Here is a 25563-nt window from a genome sequence, read left to right as displayed (position 1 = left end):
AACTTTTGCCCTGGCTTGTCTTTTGTCATTATAAATCATATCACCGAAACTTTGTTTTTAAAACAAGGCATGGTAAGCATTGATGAACTTATCCATGTCAAAATCCCAAACCCAATCATCATAACTATCATTTCAGTTTTGGCACGTTTTGATGCTTGCTGTCTCTTATCTTTTAACTGCATTTGTCTTTCTTCTTTATTTTGGATTTTGATTACTTCAAACAATTTAGAAATGCCCTTTGCTTTAACTGCCCGTATTGGTCTTTTCTCATTTGATGGTTCAGGTTGCTGATTTTCACCCATTGTAAATTTAATATGTTCGGGTCGTTCTTTCGGTTCTATCACGTTTGATAGTTCAGGTGGGTCCAAAGAATCATGTTTTGTAATAATTGCAAATTTCCGTTTTTTGGGCCTTCTTACTTACATTATAAAACTGGCTGCGTTCACTGGTTGCGTTCACTGGTATTTTTCATGTTTGAATTAAAACATTCAAATTATTGCTCGGGTATAAAGACATACACAATTATTGCTCACTTATAAAGATAGTATATATATATATATATATATATATATATATATATATATATATATATATATATATATATATATATATATATATATATATATTTATATAATATATATATATATATATATATTTATATAAATATATATATATATTTATATAAATATATATATATATATATATATATATATATATATATATATATATATATATATATATATATATATATATATATATATATATATATATATTTATATATATATATATATATATATATATATATATATATATATATATATATATATATATATATATTTATATTTATATATATATATATATATATAATTCTTGACTATAGCACTGTCATTTTCTGTGATGAGCGGTTGGTACGAAATGGTAAGTTCAACTAGCTGCGAAGTCAATAAAATATTTTTTTTATTTTCTCGTCTATTTCTTCTGTGATTTTTACGGAGAGTAATCGATAGCAGAAAAACAACGCTAAAACAAGGAGTCAGAAACGTGTGCCAATTTCTCCAAATTTTATTTGTTTCCAATACATTCAAAGGTACGTAACATATATGCATTTGAGATTCAGCTGACGGCTAAGCCAATATTTGGTTTCCGATGAATTTAACGGTACGTGACATATCTACATTTAAGGTTCAATTGGCTACAAAGTGAATATAATTTTTTTTTTTTTTTTTTTATCTTTTCTTACGATTCTTGACCCAAGTGTTGCTCCTGCAACACTTCAAATCCGACAGAGGTTTGCTGCAATATTCCACGTTGCCTGGGCAACCTAGTCTCCTTTTAAACTTCAAATCAAACATTTTGCTTCGAAATAAATCAAGCATAAATTCTAACTTGATTTCAAAAGTTGGGTGCTCAAAATATATTTAAACTAAACGATTCAGAAGTGGCTGGAAATAAAAATGATTATTTTTTTCAGTCATTCTTGAATATACTGGGTAGTACAAAACGTGCCACTGTTCAATGTGTGGGCCTTGAAACGTATGACATTCCTGTGTGTGGCGGTGTAATTCATCGAGTCAGCTCAGTGTTGCCTAAATCTGTTGACACCGTCTGGGAAGTTATTATGACTGACAATTCATACTCCGTTTTCAAGCAGCTTTTGGAGGTAGTATAGCTTCTTTTTTCTCGCTCATCACCTTTATATAGTTCATAAATGCATTGTTAGCATAAAAAAAGGCTATTATTTGCTATTAAACAAAAAGACAATTTTTGTTTTTTTACTGACAGTTTAAATTTTTTTTCATTTACAAGTTTATTTTATAAAGAATTGTTGCAGCAGATATTAATTTTGGTTGTAAAAAAAAATGATATGGGTAAGTTTAAGAGAAAATTAACTACTGCTTCATTACTATATCCTATTTTAAGCCTAATCAAAATTAAGTTAATTACTTTTACAAATAATTAGACATGTTTCGCTGGAAGTTCTTTGAATTAGGTTGGTTGTAGTAAAAATTAGTTTCATGCAGATGACATCTTTAAATTGAAATTTTCATTGTCTGCCACGAACTGTATTTATACTCTTTACTAAGGTTGCGCTCCAAATGCATCTAATTGATTTGTTTTGCGGCACATATTTCAATTTATGGTAATAAGAATTCACACGGAAGGGAGCAAAAATGTATTGTTCCTTAGGGACGCTGGATCCGTGGCAACTGTGGGGAAACTTATGTGAAAATACAAAAAAAAAATACTCAGCTAGTTGCTTACATCTTTTATGCTTCAATGTCTTTTCTTGTTCTATTATTACTCAATAATTTCTTTATTTCTATCCTATGCAGCCCTAAATTTTTTTTCCGGTTTTTGTATCTCACAATATCATCAATGATTGGTCGTCACTTAAATGCATTCATATTCCAGTGTCGATGAAACAAACATTTCTGTCTGTCTTTTTTCCATTCTTATGTAGTTTATATTGCACAGTTCTATTTTCTTTAGATTCCCATAATTGTCAAATATTGTTAATATTGCAGTATGAGTATCTTAAAACTTAAACAAAGAAGTATATATTTCATAGATGGTGTTTTACTGTCATTGAAATTGGTTCCCGAACGATTCCTGATCAAGGCTATAATGGAAATAATATATATTTTTTTACCCAGGAACATAATAATAAAGCGGACTAACAAAAAAGAAAGAAAAAGAAAAGACATACAAAAGAACCATATACAAAAGAATATTAAACATGAAAAATAACAATGCAAACAAACTTGAAGGAAACATTATAATATCGATTTAAAAATCTTGAGTACATTAAGTACACACCTACTAAAGAGTGGATGTATCGCACCCTGTTGCGACCACTCATGCAAGAATTTTCAATCTCTCATTGGAGACCTAAAAGTCTGGGTCACGGATTTGTATCCCCCAACATCTTTCCAGTTCGATCATCCCCCACCCTTGACTTCTTGAAATTAAGTTAGCCTTTCGTGGATATACTGAGAATTTTTTTCATTACCAGTTTCTCTGGCCTTCTATGCGGTACGTATGTCTATGGAACCGGAGGAATCTTTCTCACTTTGACTTATTTTCAGAAAGATGTTCGATACGCCATTTGGGTTTGCGTAGTACGATATAAGGCCTTTTCCACTGATAAATCGAAATGTAAAATCGCAATCTGGATTGTAAATTTGCCATTCCGCTGATAACCAAGATTTGAAAATTCGGTTCCACTGACAATCGGGATTTCAAGTTCATAATCTAGATTGTAAATTGGACAACTACGCACGAAAAGAAGATCGTAGATTTGGATTGTTAATTTGCTCAGTCGTGACTTGAGTGTATAAACTTTGTTGTTCCACAGGTCACGATTCGACAGTCCAATTTTATAAACTTCTTAGTTCCACTGATAACTATCAATCTCTCTTTAAGAATCCGGTTTGTTAGTGGAAAACTTCTATGATTCTATAAGTCGACACGCAAGTTATAAATAGTTTTTGCACTAAAACTTCTTTAGATGCTTTTTTCTTCAAACATTGTGTCAGGTTGAAAATATTTTCCATATAATCTAAATAATCTATTTTTCCCCCTAGTTGACCAACCTCACCGAAACTTTGAAGGATAAGGAAGAGAGTTTCACTGTATTTGCGCCTCAAAATCAAGCTTTCTATCAGCTTCCTGAAGAAACTCTTTCGGAAATGATGAAAGAACCTGAAAAAGCCTTACCAGTTCTTAAAAATCATATCCTTCCAGGTTAGTAAGCACTTACTGTTACATTTGATTTCTATTCTGAAAAAGAAAGATAATTCTCGTAATTAATGAGTCATAGATGCAATCAATGCAAGTGGTGAAGTTCTTGAAGTAAAGATTGTGTGATGTCTACTTTGACTAATTTCGGTCCTGACATTTTTCACGAGTTCCGCAATCCAGCTTAGTCTCGGTATATTCGATTAGCTTCCTTCAAAGCTCTCGAATATTTTCCCCTTCCTTCTCTTTCCTCTGTCATTTTATGTGTCTTATTCTCTCATTTGTTTATTTTTTTCATCTTTATTTTTTTATTATTAATTTTAGTGTTTAACCTGGGTTTCCAATCCCCCAGTGAAAGTGGGATTGGTGATTGGGGTGTTTTCAGAAATTTGTGTAGACATACAGACTTTTATGTTTCAAATTTATTTATTTCAATAGTTATTGATTTATCATTATTATTATTAGGGTAAATATTTTTGAAATAAAAAAGATCGCAAAATGATTTGGATTGAGATTTCGTGAAGTTTGGTAACATTTATTAAATTCCAATTTTTTAGAAGACAAAAGTCATTAGCCTTATTCAGGTGTATCTGGGTTGGCCTTAAGCAGTGACTGGAAATTTGTAGTCTATTCAAAAGTGCCCAAGCCCAAGGGAGATAGGTTATCTCTTTGGCGTTTCCACTACCTTTATAAGCATAGTAAATAAATGATTTAACGACTTGTTTCAGAGATAGTCAGAGAAGACATACGCTACGAGCAGAATTACTGTAAGGTACCAAAATGTATTAAGTCCTATAGAATTCGGAATTTCAATGGTATCAAACTGCCCTCCAAGTCTTTTCCGTTTTATCAGTCATTATTGTAATGTAACAGGCTCTTATCCTTTATAGCTAAAACTATTTTTCCGTTTTTCGTTTTACAGAAAGCGTGTGTTGCTCCAGCATAGAGGTGACTGGTTTTGGCTTGCCAATTAGAAAGAGAACATTAAATGGCAGCTCCATTAGTCTCAATAGTGGTATCGATGGAACAAGATATGTAGGTGGCGCAAAATTTATAAATTGTGATAAAATGGCAGAAAATGGCATTGTTCATGGAATTAACAAAGTAAGTATCATTTCTTTCGCAGTGAGAGTGTTATTTTTTTGTGGTGAAAAAGGCTCACTATTTGTTTTGTAGCTGAACATTTCAAGATCAAAATTTATTGTCTCTCAGACAGTTGAAACAAGTTTTCGGAGCTTTGTGTGTCTTTTCTGATGAGACAAATGAACTATGAACAAAAGCTTGGTCAGAGTCTCTCAAAGGAGCAGGGGTTGGCAGCAGGAGCAGCTGCCCTGAGTGCCGTGGCTGGGAGGGGACGGCTGGGGGTTGCCCGCTTTGATCAGAGTTTTTGCTTTGATTCGGCTTTTTTGCTCATATTTGAGTCGGGAGGGGGCGTTGCAATTAATTTTGCCCCAGGACACCACCAACCCTAGGAACGGCTCTGATCCAGGTACATGTTTTAAAATAATAGATGAATAAGACCTTGTAAAATTTTACGTGGAAATAAAGAAGAAATTATATGTGTTACTTTAATTCGGACAAACCCCTAAACCAAAGTAATTTCTATCTATCGCTACCTGAAGTCATTATTATAAGAAGTAATCAAATTTTCTCCATCTATGGAGGTGTTTCAGAGCTTTCGCGTCACTATGAAAAAATGCAATGAAACTCCAGAATTTCCTGTAAAAAATTTTGGTGGTGAGTATACTGCCATGGTTGATGTTAAAGTCTTGTCCGTATTTTTTTTATTTTCACATTATAAGCTTCAGGGTCTATTAATTTTGAATGTAAAAGCTATCCCTCACTTCCACATTATCAACCAAATAAGACTTACTTTGAGTGGTTTTTATAACAATAAATAAGAAAACATCTTTGTCTGGAAATTGCTATCATAAGCAAACAGATAAAGTTCAATGAGGAAAATTAGAATGAATACGAAAAAGTTTCAAAAACACATAAAACTTAATAAAGGTACAATAAGAAAGAGTTCCTTTGTCAAAAAGTATAAAATTCCGTACATGTTCATTTAGAAGTAATTGGAGTAAAATTGGCGATCTGGGGAATCGATTGAAGCCTTTCAGCCAAAGCCAATGCACAATTGCCTCGCCTTTACCATACAGGGTCATTAAACCACACCTTTTTTTTAAATAAGCATTAAGTAATAAAGTTGATGCTTAGTACTTAAAGCTGTCGTCTCTTCAAATACGCTTCTTGTGCTTAAAAGGAAAATCTCAGAAGTCTTATAAAATTACTAACGATATAAACTATTTTTTATTAGACACAATATCTTCATAATGATGCTAAACACCCCCAGGTATACTAATATACAGCGCTTATGTTAAGGACAGTGGTACTGTTCTGCATTCGTAAGGCCAACAATTGTTTATCAATAGAAAAATTCGTTTTGAACACCATTCCTTATCTGGTTTTGGGGACGTATGAATGATACATCTAGGTTTACTTTGAATTTAGCTATAATCATGGTGGAATGGTCTCTGCTCTTTTTTTTCCTTTACCGCTTATTTTCTCGATTTTTTTTCTGTTTGTCTGAAGATAATTGTGTTGCTTAGTGATGCTCTCCAAGTTACTTATGTATTAAGCTGACACATCGAACTCAGCTCTCTGTTGACTAAGGTTGTAAATTTTCTGCATCTATGTTCTGTTAGAAAAGATTTACATTACCTTAAAACGATAATTTTTTGCTTTTGACCCCCTTCCCCGAAAAACTAACTCATCCCCTCTTTCTCCTGGGGGATGGACTTAAATATAGCCATGTTTGTTTGTAAAATAAGACATCGGGCTTATTTATGTAAGTGACTGTGAAAGATGGCTTGGCCAGCAAAAAAGTGAATATTCAGCATTGCTAGCACAAAGCAGTAATGTACCATTAGCGAGTGCGACCAGATCCATGTCAGGTGGTCCAAAAGATTCCCTTCCAAGATTAATGAAAGGAAAGAGTTGTTTAAATTTGATGTTGTTTCATTTTGCGGTACTTCCTTGAATAATGCGTTTATTTGACACAGATTTTGAAGGTTGTATTACCAAGGAAACTCGTGCGATTAGTTTTTTTTCAAACATTTATTTATATTTTTTACTTTGGATATTACAAACTTTTTGATCTGAACTCAAGATGGAAATGACTCGAAGCACTGAAATTAATAGGGCGTTTGAACCCCCCTCCCCCACTCCACCCCGAAATGTTAGTCTGACTCGTAAAAACATAACAAAAATGAATATAAACAAATTTTGTATGAGTTTTTTGAGGGTTTTTTTTTTGTGTAAAACCCCGCCTCGAAAATTTTTTTTTTAGTAAAATCCCCTCCTAAGGAAATCCTGGGTACGGCCTTGAAGTGGAGTTAAGCTTAATTTGTGCTAGCACCTGAAAATAAAAAGTAACTTGAAAATTTTCTGTCTTAGGTGCTCATGCCACAAGCAACTCGTATTGGCCCTCTTCCGCTTTTCGGAATGAATCGACGTGTTGGTCTGCCAGGACTTGAAGTTGTTCTTTTTGGATAAAATCAATAGCGTAGTATATAATGTTTGCATTTTATCGATTTTTCATGCTATTTATTACATATTGCTGTGTTCCTTTTCCTTAAATAAATCCTAATATCGCTGTTTCGTTTATGTCAACTTATTACTTAAACCAGTGGTTATCTTAAAGACCACTATATGGCGCTAAAGACCATACCAAAGAATATGGTTGATTTATAAGAGTGAGAACTGGTGCTAGCGTCAACAAAAAAAAAAACTATCAACGCTTTTCGGCTTCCGGCGACACTTGACATTTTTCAAGCTTTCCAATCGTTCTTCTGTCAAGAACTGAGATCAGAGACTTATTATTACCCTAGTTTTACCAATTAAATTAATTATTTCATTATTAAACTGGAAAAATGCCTAGCGTTGTCAAACGCTAGATTGTGTTGATAGCTTTTTTGTCGACACTAGCGCCAGTTCCCACTCTTATAAGTTACCGTTACTATTTGGACCCAACGTTCGGAATTTTCAATTCAAGTAGCGATATTTATCGCTTTCAAAAGTGCAGTTGCTTAAATCTTGTGTATCATAGTCCTTATCAATGCTCTAGTATTGTTTTCTCTGGCTTAAGTAGCTTTAGAAGTAAGCTAGTCTTGAGCATTAGTAAGTGAATACAAAATGATGATTTTCTTGAAAATTTCCTTTAAGAATTGGGATGATACAGCTTGGCAAATTTATGAAAATTGGATCTGTACTGGCTTGAAGTTAGCTATCATAGGAATTTGAAATCAACAAATATGTCTTTTCATAGGTGGAAACTTGGCAAAATAGTTGTAGTTAACCTAGGCTAGGTCTAGTTAACCTGTAGTTAACCTATAAATTAACTTAGGCTAAATAATTGCTTTCAGTTTAGCAGCAATAAGTACTAAATATTAAATACTTTCAAGTATTTATATTCTGGATACACGTGTTTCGAATAGTACACGAGTACATGAGCTGTATTAAATGGGTACTTGAAAGTTTTTTTTTTGTAATTCCAATAAATGTAAAAACTTGAAGAAAATAAACAAAACTGGATATTTTGAAACATATAGGAGACGATTTTGCTATAGCTTCTCCTGAAATAATTAGTCGAAGTTTAATTCTTTTTTGTTCGTTTAAATGATATACCACGTTATTTTTTAATCGTTTGTGTATTTACTATAAAAAGATATCATTATCTAAGAAGCTTTTTATTTTGTAATTTTCAGAAACTATTTGTTAAATTTGGAGTTTTCTAAAAGAAAAATATCATCCTTTAGAACTGTCAGGCTAGTACGCTAGAATCTCTGTTGGGGCATGGACGATCTCCGTTACCGGTGATCTCCGGCGAATTACATCGGAAAAAAAGGAAATTGTAAAGGACATCTCATAATTACAGAGGAGCTAATACATAAGGTCACCTCCTTGAGTTCTCTGTGTGGGAAAAAAACTCTTCCTCTTTTTTGAACACAAAATTATTTTTTGAAATGTTATGCTGGTGTCTCCTTGCAAAAATAACTTAGTCAATATAAGCTGTTTTGCTACATTAGCTGCATTTGCTTGCTTTTTGGCATTGTAATTTTTCTGTATCATCAAATTTCATTCAAAGACAAACGAAAATGATAGTATTCTAGAAATAACCTGTTATCTTTTCTGTCACAAGCTCTAACTTAGACCCTGATTTTCTCGATATCGTATTTTGCTACGAGGTACCAGTATGACTAAGGCAACCCCACAGATCTATTTTACCAGAAAATGAGAACATTAATTGATTCACACAAGATCACCTGTTATAAGTTTCAAGTCACCTGATGTTCGTAAGGACATATTTCATGCTATGTTTTTGCCGTCTCCCTGATTCTGTTTTTTTTTTTTTTCAAGCTCTTTTTTAAAAAAAAAGTATGATCAAATAAATAAATTTTAAGTAATATTTGAAAAAAAACCAGATTATTCATAAGAGCTTGAGTGGTTGAAGCACCCAATCGTTCTACAAAGAATTAAGTAATAAATATTCACGAAGGCTGTGCTCAAGTATTTCCCAAGCACTTTGATTCTGTGATTAAATAATGCTTCGAGTACTTAAATTCCTTCTCAACACTGATTACTTACTTGGGCTTTGTTTTTAAGCTTCGAGTCTTTGAATTAAAATCAAGTTGCCATCAAGCCATGGCTAATTGAAGAAACTCAGTCAGATAGACTGAGTGAGAGGCAAAGGTGGTATAAGCCTTTTTAGGGTTGTATAAAAAAGTGCTTAAGCCAGCAACAGTGGTTCTTCACAACAGCTTGTCCTGGGCTTTTGATTGAAGCTCCTTCATAGAAGCCCTCGCTAACTTTTTATCCCTGTCTAACCGCCTGCCAATAGTTATTTGGGTCTTCCTGACTTCCAGAGACCAGGAAGTGTCCAGCACCATGCGTAATGTACCAGCCTTCAGTCGTCAACATACACCATATGCCCGCAGTATATTCATTGTCTCTTTCTAATCAAACAGTTTGTGGTAACGAACTGTAAGTAAGGAGCGACCCGGCTCAATGGTAACCGAAACTTTAAAAAACAGAATTTTGATACCAATAGATACATCAAAAGAATCAAATTTTAATGCTGATTTCAAATATACAAGTTTCATCGAGTTTAATCATACCCATCAAAAGTTACGCGCCTGAGAAAATTCTGGCTGATTTTAGAAAAAAGGGGGAAAGACCCCCTAAAAGTTATAGAACCTTAATGAAAATCACACCATCATATTCAGCATATCAGAGAACCCTACTGTAGAGGTTTCAAGCTCATATCTGCAAAAAATCGGAATTTTGCATTTTTTGCCATGAGGTATATCATGGCTGCGTGTTTTTTTTTTTTTTTCAGGGGTGATCGTTTCGACCCATTGGTCCTAGAACATCGTGAGAGGGCTCATTGGGGCAGAAATTAAAAGCTGTAGTGCATTTTCTAAGTGACCAAAAAAATGGAAGGCAACTAGGCCCCCTCCCACGCTCATTTTTTTCTCAGTCACCCGACCAAAATTTTGAGATAGCCATTTTGTTCAGCATGGTCGAAAATATTATAACTATGTCTTTTAGGATGACTTAATCCCTCAAAGCCCCCAGGGGGATGGCTGAAAGCTATGAACTTTACCCAATGTTAACAGATAGCATTGGTTATTGGGAAGCATACCGACATTTTCAGGGGGATTTTTTTCAGGTATGTGGGAGGGGGGGTTATACGAGAGGATCTGTCCATGAAGGAAGTTTTCATGGGGTAAGGGACCTTGCTATGAAGGGGGCGCCGGATTTCCAAGCATGATTTAAAAAACGATCAGAAACTAAATTTAAAAAAAAACAAGTTTTCTCAACTGAAAGTAAAAAGAAACATTAGAACTTAAAACGAACAGAAATTATTACGTATATGAGGGGGTTCTCCCCCAAGTCAATACCTCGCTCTTTACGCTACAGTTTTTTTTTTAGTGCTTTCAAAAGAGCTATCTATTCTATTTAAACGGCCTTTGTGATTCAAGGGTTTGTTGATTAACATTTTTTTAACGTAAAGAGCGAGATATTGACTAAGGGGAGAACCCCCTTATATCCATATACGTAATAAAAAAACAAGCGATACGGCTCAATAGTAATCGAAACTTTAAAAAACGGAATTTTGATGTCAATAAATATATCAAAAGAATGGGCTTATAATGCTGATTCTAAATATATAAATTTTAGTAAGTTTAGTATTACTCATCAAAGGCTACGAGCCTGAGAAAATTTGCCTGATTTTTTCAAGAGGGGGGAAACATCCCCTACAAGTGAAAGAATTTTAAGAAAATCACACCGTCAGATTCAGCGTATCAAAAAACCCTATTACTTAGGTTTCGAGCTCATATCTTCAAATATCTTCAACTTTGTATTTTTTTTTTGCCAGAAGAAAAATATACGAATATAGAAGTTCGTTACGTAAGTTAATTTGTAAATTACGTCAAAACCAAATTTAGAGACAGCCATTTAGCAAAAGAAAAGTAAAATTTTTATACAAATTTTGTTTACTTATTCAATGACGGTGAGCCAAAATCAAAGCTGCATTAACTAAAAAACGATCAGAAATTAAATAAAAAAAATTAGTTTTTTAACTGAGAGTAAGGAGCGACATTAAAACTTAAAACAAACAGAAATTATTCCGTATATGAAAGGGGCAGTCCCCTCCTTAACGCCTCGCTCTTTACGCTAAAGTTTTACTCTTTCTAACAACTGTATTTTTTAAAATAATAAAAACTTTAGCGTAAAGAGCGAGGCATTGAGGAGGGGACAGTCCCTTTCATGTACAGAATAATTTCTGTTCGTTTTAATGTCGCTCCCTACTTTCAGTTTAAAAAACTTGTTTTTTTTTTTTTTAATGACATCAAGGATCGGAAATTGATTTAATGTGCTATATATTTCGTCGCTGATTTTGTCCGTTTAACTTATATAGGGGTTGCAGGATGTCGTAAGAAAATATTTTTGGGAAATGAAACTTCCTGGGAGGGTGTAAAGAGGGAACTTTGAATAGATTGGGATGGAGGAGGAGCGTGCGTAGCTGTATTGGCCACAGGAGACTTGATGCTGCAGTAAGGTGTAAGTAGTAGTAGTAACTTACATCAAAAATAGATTTATGACAATTATTGTCAAATCTTTGGAGTCACCTTCCTAGCGACACAATGGTGTTTCATGTTACACAGCCATGAGTAAAGAGAGCAGGACATTGCTATCATAAATTCCAAGCTTTAATGCGTTTGTTCCCTGTATCAATTGTCCATGTAAAATTTCTGGATGCTCATTTATCTTTTTACTTCACTGTAAGATGAAGATTGGGATACAATTGAATAGTGAAGATTTATGTTCTTGAGGGTATTGATTTAAATTCTTAATTTTTCTTGTTTTTTTTTTATTTTGTAAACACACTTAAAATATTTCTAAAAGTAGGGTCTCGGTAGTAGCCTTGCATATCTTTATTCTCCATCGAAAGAAAGCAAAAATAAACACCATTCTAGCCGTCATTTTCCCATCTAGATCACGATGAGGTCAAAACTCAAATATTGTTTAAATTCTTTTTATACAAAAACTAGAAACTTCTTGAAACAAAACAAAAAACCAGCTGTCTTAGAGGGTGTTAAATAACTCGTTTTTCGTCTGTCTCAAGGAGACTAAAAAAGGGATTGGTTTTGATGGTTTTGTGCATACAGCCTATTTCAAGATGTTACTGTCAATTATAGAACTTAAAAACTGAAGGAATTTTATCGAAAAAAGTTTAAAGGAATATAGGAATAAGAAACTAGCAGAGATAATTAGAATCTGAAAGCTGGGACAATTCTGAATGTAAGTTAATTTTCTTTTTCTATTATATCACAATTTTGTACTTGCTTTAAATTTATTATTTGGTATTCAGTTTACTTTTGGGAAAAGAAAAAACCCTCATATTTCTCTGCTTACTCAATTGGTGACGGGGGAGGGGGAGGTCCGGTAATCGTAAATTTTCTGGTTAACTCACTAATGAAATTGCTAAGAATTAGACATCTTTTTAGAATCAGCATTTCATTCTGAGTCCAAATATAGTATTTATTTGAGTTGGAAATAAACCTCCGCCTCCTAATGTGCAAATATATACCCTGAATTGCATATTATATGCAGTGAATTTTCCGTTATTTTGGCTAAACGTTCAATCAGCTGTAGATTTGCACATGAAACAAGGCGGGGATGGACATTTTTATTCATATAGATTTAAAATCTACATATTTTTTGGTATTCTGTGGCTTATTTGCCTTTTCTATAGGTAATGCTGGAGTGTTAATTATAATATTGAAATTGTTATAAGAAAGATTTATCATAATCTACATGTTATAACCCTTATATCAGAAGAAACTATGTACACACACAAAACAATATGACAGTTTGCCAGCCAATTCAAATTACTATAAACAAATAAATGAAGGCTAAAATGAAAGGAAATTAAAAACTAATTAATACTTGGTGAATTATTAAATCCAACACGAAAACATTACTGCTATAAATAAATAGATGAAATCTAAAACATGCAGAAATTTAAACGAATAAAGAACTCAAACTTAAAATGAACAGAAATTAAATACAGAATATCATTGATATACGAAATTTAATACCACAGTTTGGTTGCCTTGTATCTCCATTCTCCAGTACCGAATGTATCGCCAAAGATTATCATATCCGAGTTATTAAAAAAAAAAAAAAAAAAAAAAAACAAGTGCAATATATTGTGTTTGAGTTATTGTGTTGAGTTTTTTCATATCTTATATTATTTCTAGCTTGTGATAATTCGTTTATTCTAGTCTCTCCTTTTCTCCTATTAATAAAGACTTCTAGATGTGCAGTCCAAACATTTGGACATTTATTTGTATTTTTATAATTTTTCTTTTGTTTTTTTCAAATTTATGTGTAAAAGTTTTAGCCATTTTTATATTTAATTTTGTTTTCAATGAGAGTAAAGGTGACCTTAAGAACACATTTTTTTTTTAGCAGAACGAGCTGTGCCCTGATTCTTAAAAAAAAAAGCTGGAGGTAGTAAAATTTGCCTGTGGCCCCACCCTGCTCCCCATCTGACCTACCATTTCTTAGCAGGGAAGTAGACCTGTTGTACCTTGTTTGAAACAGAAGAAATTTTAATCTATCTTATTGGCAGCGCAACGTTGACCCGTGGCACTCCAACACCCCTTTTCCCCTAGCCCTTGCACCACAATTTTTTTTATGAAATTTAAGTTTGTTGCACCATCTTTGAAGCAGTCATGCAAGGTTGTTCATCTTCCAAACATCTCATCCCATTCAATATCTCCCTGTCTATCCTACCGTCAACTTCTCGATGCAAATGCAGGTATGAAAATAAGGATAATTTTAAGAACACATTGTATTTTGCAACCATTTGGAAGGAACTTGTTTTTTCTTTTCTTTTTTTTTTCTTTTTTGTTAAGGAAAAATTCTACATGGGGCAGAAATGCGTCGTTTGATCAATGGCAAAGAAACTAAATTAAAGTATTGCCCCCTCAACAATTCAATCTGCAAGGCCAACCAAAGGTTGCTACAACACTGCATTTCCAAGCAAGTTGAATCTAGCTTTGTAAAATTATATATATACAGAATCAAATCTACATTTGTAGAAATACTTTTACATTTGTAGTTCAAGATGTTGACAGATAAGTTTTGAGTAATTTTGTCGAATGCACGTGATTGTTTCTCCCAACACACTTATCACCTAATGTTGTATATATTAATTTCAGTAGGAGTGTCCTTCATTCAGTAGATTTTTAGTTATGCATGTTGTAATCAGAGATAACTGGCAAATGTAAGCAAGTATAAAAATGATAGCCAAGAAAAAAAGCTCAACTGGTCTTGGAGCCAAGGGCGTACCCAGAGGCGGGGGGGGGGGTTGACCCCCCACCCGGAATGTTTGTCTGACTCGTAAAAACGAAACAAAAATGGATATAAACAAATTTTGTATGCGTTTTTTTAGTTTTTTTTGTAAATCCCCCCGATTTTTTTTTTAGTAAAACCCCCTCCGAAAAAAAGTCCTGGGTATGGCCTTGCTTGTAGCTACAGGGGAACTATAAAAAACCAATTTTACGCTGTATTTCCCACAGAGTACCTTATTTTATCAATTTTACTTACCGGGTTTTTATTTTACGGTCATTTTTACCCTCAACAGTACCTGAAAGTTTCAACTTGATACCCTACTCCGTTCCTGAGATATTGCATCTGTACCATTTTGACAAAATAAATGGACTTAGACTCTGTTGATTTGATTCAATAGTAATAGTAGCAGCAGTCGCAGTATTAGTAGCCATGGGCGCCCATAGACTGAATTTTAGGGGGGACTAACCTGGTCTAATTGGCACTTCCAGTGCTGTATAATTGAAATCTCAAGAAAAAATACCACCTAAGTAAAGAGCGATGTGGGCACAATATATTGTTGCTTTTTTAAGACCAGGGTACTTCTTATAGAAAGAAATGCCATAGGAACTTAAAAAGAGCTAATGGAGGGCAACAAGCTCCCCCTCCTCCACGTCAATAACTTCCCCAAATACATCAAAATTTTGAGACGGTCATTTTGTTTAGTATAGTTTTAAGGTCCGGAAATTACGACTTTGAGAATGAGACCCCCCCCCCACATCCCTCAGAGCAAGGGTTGTAAGTTATGCCCTGTGGGGATATAAGGTTTTTATAGAAAGGGTGGCCGTATACACCTCAGAGGGGGCTCATTTGATTGGTAATCAGAAGTTCTACTGGCCTTTTTAACAGTAAAAAATGATTGGAGGTCATCCATTCCCCCACCCCATAAACCAATCATTTCCCCAAACACAGTCAATCATAATTTTTGAGATAGCCATTTTGTTAATTGTTGTTGAAAGGTCCAGAAATTATGTCTTTGACGATACCCCCCCTCACATAGCCCTCAGGTGAAGGGTTGTAAATTACGCCCTGGGAACATAAAAGGATTTTATAGAAATAGTGGTCGTATAAACTTCAAAGAGTGCTCACTGGATTGATAATTAGGAATTTTAGTGTTGTTTCTAACAGCCAAAGTGATCAAAAGGCAAATAGCCCCTCCCCCCCTCTTCATACACATACGCGTCGTATTTTCTCAAAATACTTCTGATAGAAATTTTAAGATGGTTATTTGTTGTCGTAGAAACTTCGAAAAGGGCTCAGTCGGTTGGTAATTGAAAGGGACAGTGCCTTTTTTATTAGTCAAAAGTGATTGGAGGGAAACCCCCCCCCCCGCCCATCATTTCCCCAAACACTTCCAGTCAAAATTTCAAGATAGTTATTTTGTTTGACGTAGTTTAAAAATCTAGAAATTATGTCTTTTAGGATGAGAACCCCCTCACAGTCCTCAGGACAAGGGTTGTAAGGTATGCCCCGAGGGCATTTAAAGTTTTTATGAAAACGGTGGTCGTATAAACTTAGGATGGGGCTCATTGAATTGGAAATTGGGAGTTGAAGAGACATTTTCAAGAGTCAAATTTATTGGAGGGCACCTATGCCTCTCCCCCACGTCATATTTTCTCCCAATGCATCCAATAGAAATTTTGAGAGAGCCATTTGTTCAGAGACATCACAAAATACTCTTTGGGTTTGAAAGATCCCCCCAAAGTTTTGGGGTACGGATTTTAATGTTTGCACTGGGGGGAAACGAGGTTTTGTATTAAGAATGGGTCTCGTAAACTTTACAGGAGATCTATGCAATTGGAAATACTTACCTCTAGTCCCAGTTTAATAGTCAAGCATTATGGAGAGAAATTTGCCTCCCTCTCCCTGATATACTCTTTTCCCCAACACATTCGATCGAAATTGTGACAGCCATTTTGTAATCAATAGTCCAAAGAGAATAAAACAATGTCTTCAGTAATCTACTATAAGAAATATTTAAGCGGACGTTGAACTAAATCAAAACAAACTATGAGCATGTGAACTTTCAAAAAGGTGACAAAGCAAAGAACAATTTATGTTATTAAGTTAGATCTTTAAGAGTAAGTTGTGGGGGATTTTGAACTAGCCAGAAGACACTATGTGTATACTTGTAGTACTACAACTACAGTTATTGTAACTAATGACGCTTATAGCATTAAGGTGAAACTTCTAGGAAGTGTTTAGGTGTTCCAGTTAACGGAAGGCGTTCCCATTAAACGAAAAAACTGTATACATGCAGGTTTTCAAAGAGGCATATAAGCAATATCACAGGCAGCACCACTCTATAATAGCTAGAATATCATTGAAACATTTAAAGAAGCTAATTCGATTCAAAATTAAAAGTTCTAGGGTCCTTTTTAAGAGTAAAAAGAGATTGGAAGGCAATCATCCCGTCTCTCAAGCCGTTTTATTTCCCAACACACATATAGTCAAAATTTTGAGATGGCTATTTTGTTCATCATAGTAGAACGGTCCAGCAACTATGTCTTTAGGAATATTGGGCATGTCAAACCCCCACAATTATGCCAAACTATGGATTCTTATAGAAAAAACTGAAAAGATATAAAATCTTATTTTTTTTCATGAAAATGACTTTCTCAATAAAAAACGAACAGAAATGCATCTAAAAAACCCTTTTCCACAACACAAGCTTTTCAAAGAAAAGTAAAGACCTCCATTAAGCCAAAAATGGGCAGAAATGAAGTCAAGTAATCATCCAAGCGTAAAACTACCACAAATCACTATCAATAAATTAATGAAACTCAAAATGAACAAAATTAGAATAAATAGACAATTCAACCTTGAAGCGAGCAAAAATTAACATTAGTAGGGCTGATAACCCCCATACCTTCTCAACACCAGAACATAATTTGTGCTTTAATGAAAACAAAATATGTTTTAATGTTTTCACTTTTTTTTACTTAAATAAGTAAAAAACTTTTTTTCCTCACCTTTTTTACCCATTTTTTTATTTTAAGGAATAAATATCAGTATAGGTAAATTAAACTGAAAATCCACGGTCATTTTTTTTTAGTAAAGCCTAATTTTTGTTCTGGTCTTGAGAAGCCATGGGGGTTTTCAGCCCTAGTAATGTTAATTTTTGCTCGTTTTGAGTTTAGCCCTGTTGTTTATTGTAATTTCTGTTCGTTTTGAGTTTCATTTAGTTGTTGATGGTGATTTGTGGTAGTTTTACGCTTGGAAGATTATTTGACTTTATTTCTGCCCATTTTTGGCTTAATAGAGCTCTTTACATTTATTTGAAAACTCATTCCATGGAAAGATTTTTAAATTAATACAAACATATGGCACCTTCATTCAGTCAGGGGGGGCTGGTGCCCCTCTTGCCCCCTTATGGGTGTCCATGTTAGTAGCAGTCAAAAGTAGCTGCAGTCATATGTAGTGGCCATCGCAATTCCAAGTATTCGCAGTTGCCGTATTAAGAAGTCGCTGTCAAAATCTCAAGTAACTGTAGTCGCTGTCGTAAGTTGCTGCAGACGCAAACAGTTGTTGCTACGTAGTCACAATCGCAGGTCCAATTAGTAACACTCGCAACAAGTAGTAGCAGTCGCAAGAAGTAATGGCCGTAAATAGTCGCAGTAGCATTAGTAGTAATAGTAGCAGAAGTAGTGGTGTTAGTAGTAGCAGCGGTAGCGGTTTTAGTAGCCATGAAACTTTCAAATAGAAACCCTCAGCCGTCCCTGAGACATTGCTGATTCGCCGTTTTGACAATCTAGATACAAATAGCGTCTTTTGGTTTAGTTTTACACTCCCCCCTCACCTTCCCTGAAAGTTAAAACTTAATCCATTTTTTAGAAAACTTAATAGACTGTTTGATTTTTTTTTTACACTTTTTTATTGAAGAAATGGAAAAACTCAGGTTTCATATGAAGCTGACTCCAATTGAAACCGACGGAAATTGAAATAAAATAAAAACAAGTTTTTCCTTGAAAAGTAAAACTCGATATTAAAAATTAAAACGACTAGACATCAAGTATTGTAATACTATGGATTTGCAAATGAATCTGAATCGAAATTAAAATGAATGATAAAGTTAAACTTAAAATGTAAATAAATTACAACAAATAACAGCTGTATTGCAACTCCTCTCAAACCCACCTAAAGGTTTGCGTGTCATTTATACATTAAACAAAATCAAAACACTAATCAATTTTTGCGAAAAAAAAATGTTAAAATAAACACACTTGTTGCAATCTGTTTAATTTTGCTATTCTTAAAAAGACTTCGTTTTTCATCACGACTTTCTTTGTTAACTCCGTTCCACATTAAAAGTAGAAAATTATATCAAGATAAAACTTAAAAAAGCGAAAGTGTCATTTTTGGAAGCAACTTGTATAGTTTCCAATACAAGACTTTAATTCTAATCATTTTGGGTTTTAACGGGACTTTTTAATTGTCGTTACGAAGAACTTTTTTTGAAAACAATTTTTCTGATTTGATTGTAGGGAACGTTCATTAAATTTGTATAGATTTGAAATTGCTAATATATTTTTCGATGTCCTTCCTCGGATATAATTATTATTAATTCAAAAAATAGATTCAAAATATATTAACGCTGAGGACTTTATCTATTATTTTTGATCATTCACCTGGTTAAAAGTAAAAATGTTACTTCACAAATCATGATCAGATATTGAAATTGCACTATTGCTCGAAAACTCATTCCAAGAAAAACCTGATTAAAGATTTTGGTCAACCCATAGTTCAGTCATTAGAGTTGATTCACAAAAATGTAGGGGGAGGTGTAGCCTACTTTTAAAAATATAGGGGGTAATTTTGTTGTTTTTTTTTTTTTCAATGAAAATACCAAAAAATGCATTTTTTCAATGAAAGGTAGTTTTTAAAATCTAGAAAAAAGCCATTTTTAAATTTAGGGGGGAGTCAGGGGGCAGCCTTCCCCAATTGAAACCCTTGAGTTCAGTGAATAAAATTGTATCAGCTTAATTTTTTCTTGCACTGTTGCTTATAAGCAACAGTGCAACAGTGGGTGCGAGGGGCACCCACTTCCACTAATCATATACACCAGGAGGCGTATGTCCAGCGGTAGCTTTCTAAGTCTGGCAGAAACTGTGCTAAGTTTTGCGGGACTGTGTGGCACACGTGGCGGTCTGAGATATACACCACGTGGCGTAAATTGGGGGCCCCCTTGAATAATGATTAGAATAAATAAGCAGGATAGAATAATTTTATGTGTAGGATCATTTTGCTCTCAGAAAAAGGGCTGACTTCTTGATTTCAATAAAATGAAATCTCTGGTGCTAATCAAGAGTTGTCTAGATAAAGTCTGATGCAATACTTTAAAGTTAAGTCCCTCTAAAAGGTTCCATCGAAGCCAGTCTAATGCGTAAATGCAGCGTTAAGCCGTATATAAAACTTATGCTGATTTTTTCTTTCAAATTAGAATTCTAGATATTGTGAACAAACTGTTCTACAACCTTGGACCTTAGTATCACCAGTCTTGTCAGAGGCACATTGGGACTTAAGGAAAAGCATTAACTGCACCTCAAGCTTGGTACAGTCACGATGTCCTCGGCTAACTTACCGTATTTCAAAAAATAGGCTCTACGAAAAATGTGGTTAAATCCCTCTTTCTAGGGCTATAATGAAAGAATGGTTGAGATGGCTAAATTTTCTGAATGTAATGAGGTAAGAAAAACCACCGCTATTGTAGCGAGTTACACCAAGATTGCCTATTTTCATATCCACTGTCTCTTGAATTGTAACACGGAATTTGCGACATGCCGGTTTAATTTTAGGGACATAACTTGACAGAATACAATACTTAAAAGTCAACAGTCACACAGATGACACAGAGTTACATAGACTATTCTAAAGAGCAGAAAAAATTATAAGATATCGTTTAGGGTCGAAATGGTTACTAAGTAGTGTAATTTTGCTCATAAGTCGCAAAATACATAAAAAAAACGCCCCCGGGTGGGCTCGAACCACCAACCTTTCGGTTAACAGCCGAACGCGCTAGCCGATTGCGCCACGGAGGCTTAATGGTGTAATAAGTTTTTAATAAAATTTATTAAGAATAATATTCAATTCTGTTTCAAGCCGTAGATAGGGTTCTCATCACCTAAAGGCATATTTTAGTTTTGTGCCCCCTCTGCCTAAGGAAGTCGATGAATTTATCGATTAACATGCTAGCTAAAAGCTGACACTCGCTACTCTCGCAATTGCCTTCCACCCCTACTGGGGCTAGCGAATTCGTGAAATTCTATTAGGGGGGAGTTGAGTTTAGAGGAGTGATGGAGACTGGATTTGTTATTATTATTTTTCTTTTACATTTTATTTTATCTATTATTATTTTTTATTCTGTTATTTTTTTAATATATATGTTATACTTTATTTATTTTTGGTTTATTTATAACAGAATTGGTACTTTTGGCTTCGGCTCGGCGAGAAACTAGGCTATTTTGTAGCTATATTTTAATTGGTACTCTTCAATTAAACGGACTCTTCTATATAGTGCTAGTTTGGCTAATGCTAATGAAATAAAATAGGATGAATATATAATAGTTTAGAAACAAATTTGGACTATATATTTGCACATTAAGTGGGAGGGGGTGGGCAAAGCATAGCATATATTAAATACGTAACCTAACCTATCCTAGGTACATCCCCCCCCAAAAAAAGAACACTTTTAATACGTTACACGTAATTAAAACCAAGCTTTATATTGTATTTCTCTACATCGGTGTCTTAAATCACCTCGTAAAAACGGGTTTTTCGTCATGTCTCCAGTTGACCTTCCATATAGACTAGACAAAAGAGCTCATTTAATAGAAGAGTACCTTTTAATTAAATATTTAGTAGGTATTTTGGTTAGGTTAGTTTAGGTTACATCTTTAATATAATGCGGTCTGGGCGGTTCCATAATTCTTTGTTGTAGTTTTCATAATTTTGTAGATAAAGTATTATATTTTCAGGTACTAGTACATTAGATGGTCACTTTTATATACTATGCAAGGAAACCAGTCATTCAATGACAGACGAAACCCGCCAGAGAGCGGGAATTTTCAAAGAGACCGCTATTAAGAAATGGAATGCAGAGTAGTTTTCACTGCGTTTACGATATTTAATCTGTTGTTTTTTGGGGGTTTAGGGGGGGAGGTACCTAGGTTAGGTCACGTATTTAATATATGCTATGCTTTGCCCCCCAACCCCCATCCCTTAATGTGCAAATATATGGCCCAAATTTGTTTCTAAACTATTATATATTTATCCCATTTCATTTTATTTCATTGGCATTAACCAAACTTGACTTTTTAGAAGTGGCCATCTAATATGCCAGTATCTATTTTTATTATATTTTGTTTTATTTTATTAGCATTAACCAAGCTTCACTTCTTGACAGAATTTGTGTGTGGTGGCTATAAGACACAAGTACCACAGAATTATTTAAATAGTTGAGTTTTTTGGTACTAACGTGTTATAATGACCACACTAAAAACTTGTTTGAAACACAGCCATAAACCTCATTCAGTTTGCAATGTGTACTGATGGTGGAAAGTGTCTGACCATGGATGTTCAATTCAAATGAAGATTTTGCCAAGGACTGAAGAAGAGGCAATTACATTTTTTCAGGATAAGGGGGTGTTGCCCAAAACACAACAGTGCGTCAATGGACACAATATGACTTTATAGTCTTTCGAGAAGCACCTTTTTCCTTTTTTAAATTAGTCGTATTAATAGGTAAGTAGTCACGTTGACTATGATGCAACCGCAAACCCTCCTATGTTTTCTCCAGCACGAAAGGGTTGTTCAGTTATATAATACTGGAGCATTATATCTAACACAGCGCTATAGACTGTACAAGGAAACCAGACATGGAGACCCGTCAAACGAGTATTTGCTATCTAAATTGATTGCAAAGCGTGATTTCTCATTGCGTTTACAACATTTAAACTGTTTTTTTTTTGGGGGGGGTGAGGTGGGGGTTACGTTTATGATATTTAAACTGTTGTTTTTGGTGTTTGGGGGGTACTAGGTTAGGTTACGTATTTAGTATATGCTATTCTATACCCCCACCCCCCTAATGTGCAAATATATAGCCCAAATTTGTTTCTAAACTATTTATATTCATCCTATTTTATTTTATTTCATTAGCATTATTCAAACTTGACTTCTTTGGTGTATAGCGCTGTATTATGTATAATGCACCAGTACCGTTTATATATTTACTTGTGAATGTGAAAATAAAAATCTTAAACTCTTAATAACCAAGATTGCTGAAAAACAGCTCCTGAATGTAGATTAATAGTCTAATATATAGTGACATTAATTCCTTGAATTCTCAGCAATTTTGTATTTCTTAAGATAAAAAGAAAACGTTTAAAGTACGATTTAGGTACTTGTTAAGAATACGGTAGTCACGCGAGAAAGACCACATCGAGAAAGACCGAGATGCTACATGAAAAACAGGTTTTCTCTGGTTTGTGAAGTGTTGCTCACTCCGTGACAAATATTTACACTTTTTTTGTTTTTTTGGGGGGTTTAGGGGAACTAAAGGTACCTAGGTTGGGTTAGGTTCCTTATTTAATATATGCTTTTCTTAACCACTCCCCCTCCTAATGTGGAAATATATAGCCCAAATTTGTTTCTGAACTATTATATTTTCATCCTATTTTGGGTACTTTCCTATTATATGGGCATTTCTAAAAAGTCAAGTTTGGTTAATGCTAATGAAATAAAATAAAATAGGATGAATATATATATATATATACAGTATATATATATATATATATATATATATATATATATATATATATATATATATATATATATATATATATATATATATATATATATATATATATATATATATATATATATATATATATATATATATATATATATATATATATATATATATATATATATATATATAGTTTATAAACAAATTTGGGCTATATATTTGCACATTAGGGGGTGGGAGTTAAAGCAGAGCATATATTAAATACGTAACCTAAACTAACTTAAGTACCTTTTTCCCCAACTAAACCCCAAAAAACAACAGTTTAAATATTGTAAATTCAATGAGAAACCACGCTCTTCGATCAATTTAGATAACAATTACCCACTTTACGAGTCTTCATCACTGCATTCATTCGACTGTCTATAGCCGAGGTGCCCATATAATGGGAAAGTATCCTATTTTGTTTTATTTCATTAGCATAAACGAAACTTCACTTCTCGCGTGACTACCGGATTCTTGACAAGTGCCACGATTTATTTAGGTACAGTCCCATTATCCGGGCCTCTCGGGTTAATCACTATAGACTAGGTAATGATAAAACCCGTTTTTGACGTCTTAACTGTTATAGAGCAGGCAATGATAGCAAGGTTTTCTTTGCGTATACGATATTAAACTTTTTTTGGGGGGGTTTAGGGGGGGGGAGGTACCTAGGTTAGGTTAGATTAGGTTACGCATTTCATATATGCAATGCTTTAACCCCCACCCCCCTAATGTGCAAATATATAGCCCAAAATTGTTTTTAAACTATTATATATTCATCCTTTTTTATTTCATTTCATTAGCATTAACCAAACTTGACTATTTAGATAGGCCCGGATAGTGGGATAGTAGCCTACCTTTATTTCCAGTAAAGCGCAATTGACGCTCAGGTTCTTAGAAGGTTTGCGTTAGCCCATCTCCAGTTTTGCTGGAATTTCTGTTGTTTTATGTTTATTTTGATTATTCATTGTAATTTCTATTTATTTATGTCTAATTTAGTTACTGAGAGTGCTGTCGGTTCTTTTTGAGCTTGATTTTTTGTTTGACTTTATTTCTGCTCGTTTTTGGCTCACTTTAGCCCTTTACTTCTCTTTGAAGTTTTTCTTCAGGAGAAAAAGTTTTTAATGGCTTTATAGTATATTTTCATTTGCCATCTTTGGTTTAATGTAGCTCTTTATTTTTCTTAAAAACTCCTTTTTTTTGGTAAAAGTTTTCGAAACTATTTAAACAAAGAGCCCATTTCGCTCTTTACTTATGCAGGGTTTCTGTGCTGCTTTCAGTAAAACCTGTATGTAAACAATGGGCAGCTTCCATAACCCTTGCCTTGTCCCAGTGGCTATAGGGGTATATGCAATCCCCAGGGGCTTCGCAATAGGGTCTTCCGACTATTTTGAGCAAAATAACCGTCTCAAATTTAATCAGATGTCTTTGGGGTTAGGGGAAGAGGATACTGTAAAAGGCGTGGGAGGGAGTTTGGTTGCCCTCCAGTCGCTTTTTAATCATAAAAAGGGCACAAGAAATTTCAGTTTACATTTGAATGAGCTCCTCTGAAGTTGTACGATAACTCCTTCCGTAAGAAGTGATCTGGTGAAAAAAAAATTAATACATTGACGCCATGCCACTATTTACTTAAGCAGTGCTATTGCGCTGCCTTTGAGTATAAATCGTTGAACTACCATGGAACAAAAAATCGTTCTAGGATAGTTATAAAATAGGCCATATCCACTTTATGGTTTCATTTTTATTCCTAAAAAACTCAATTTATTGGGTTAAATCAGGGTTTTGTGAGAATATCCACCTGTACTGTGCAAGGAACAGGCTAATGGATGAGAACATATCATATCAGCATATCAGCACCAGCATGTCACATATCAGCACCAGCAAGTTCATACTTCTTCATCCGAACAGATACTGTTCATAATACAACTTTTATTTATACTTTATTATGAATAATTTAATTATCTTTTATATATATAAAGTAATAGTTAGTTTACATTTCTTAAATACCTAGGACCAAAGCACAAATGTGCCATGGATCAATCTTAGGTCTATTCGTGCCTGAAATCATTATTTTCTAT

At 34.0% G+C, this 25563-nt stretch overlaps 2 protein-coding genes and 1 non-coding gene across 3 annotated transcripts in view; 2 read left to right on the top strand and 1 right to left on the bottom strand.

The window, feature by feature from the left end:
- The window catches only part of LOC148946905 (transforming growth factor-beta-induced protein ig-h3-like), an 87002-nt gene extending 79606 nt beyond the window's left edge, over nt 1–7396 (top strand). Inside the window, exons 12-15 of the mRNA XM_089096725.1 lie at nt 1472–1660; nt 3585–3744; nt 4661–4842; nt 7195–7396. Of these exons, the coding sequence (XP_088952851.1) occupies nt 1472–1660; nt 3585–3744; nt 4661–4842; nt 7195–7293 (630 nt within the window). The 3' untranslated portion in view covers nt 7294–7396. The remainder of the gene's footprint in view (nt 1–1471; nt 1661–3584; nt 3745–4660; nt 4843–7194) is intronic.
- Nucleotides 7397–20667: 13271 nt separating this feature from the next.
- On the bottom strand, nt 20668–20741 carry TRNAN-GUU (transfer RNA asparagine (anticodon GUU)). Its single transcript has one exon. It is a non-coding gene; the product is annotated as a tRNA-Asn (tRNA).
- A 1552-nt stretch (nt 20742–22293) lies between these two features.
- Nucleotides 22294–25563, top strand: part of ome (dipeptidyl peptidase 4 omega) — a 123624-nt gene continuing 120354 nt past the window's right edge. The window contains exon 1 of the mRNA XM_089096721.1: nt 22294–22443. The gene's annotated coding sequence lies outside the window, so the exon portion shown is untranslated. The remainder of the gene's footprint in view (nt 22444–25563) is intronic.

This window comes from Artemia sp. Qi Xiang Cuo, chromosome 11, assembly GCF_049724085.1.
Source record: "Artemia sp. Qi Xiang Cuo chromosome 11, ASM4972408v1, whole genome shotgun sequence".
NCBI lineage: Eukaryota > Metazoa > Arthropoda > Branchiopoda > Anostraca > Artemiidae > Artemia > Artemia sp. Qi Xiang Cuo.
Note: the sequence above shows the minus strand (reverse complement) of the source record. Positions and strands in the feature narration are given on the sequence as shown.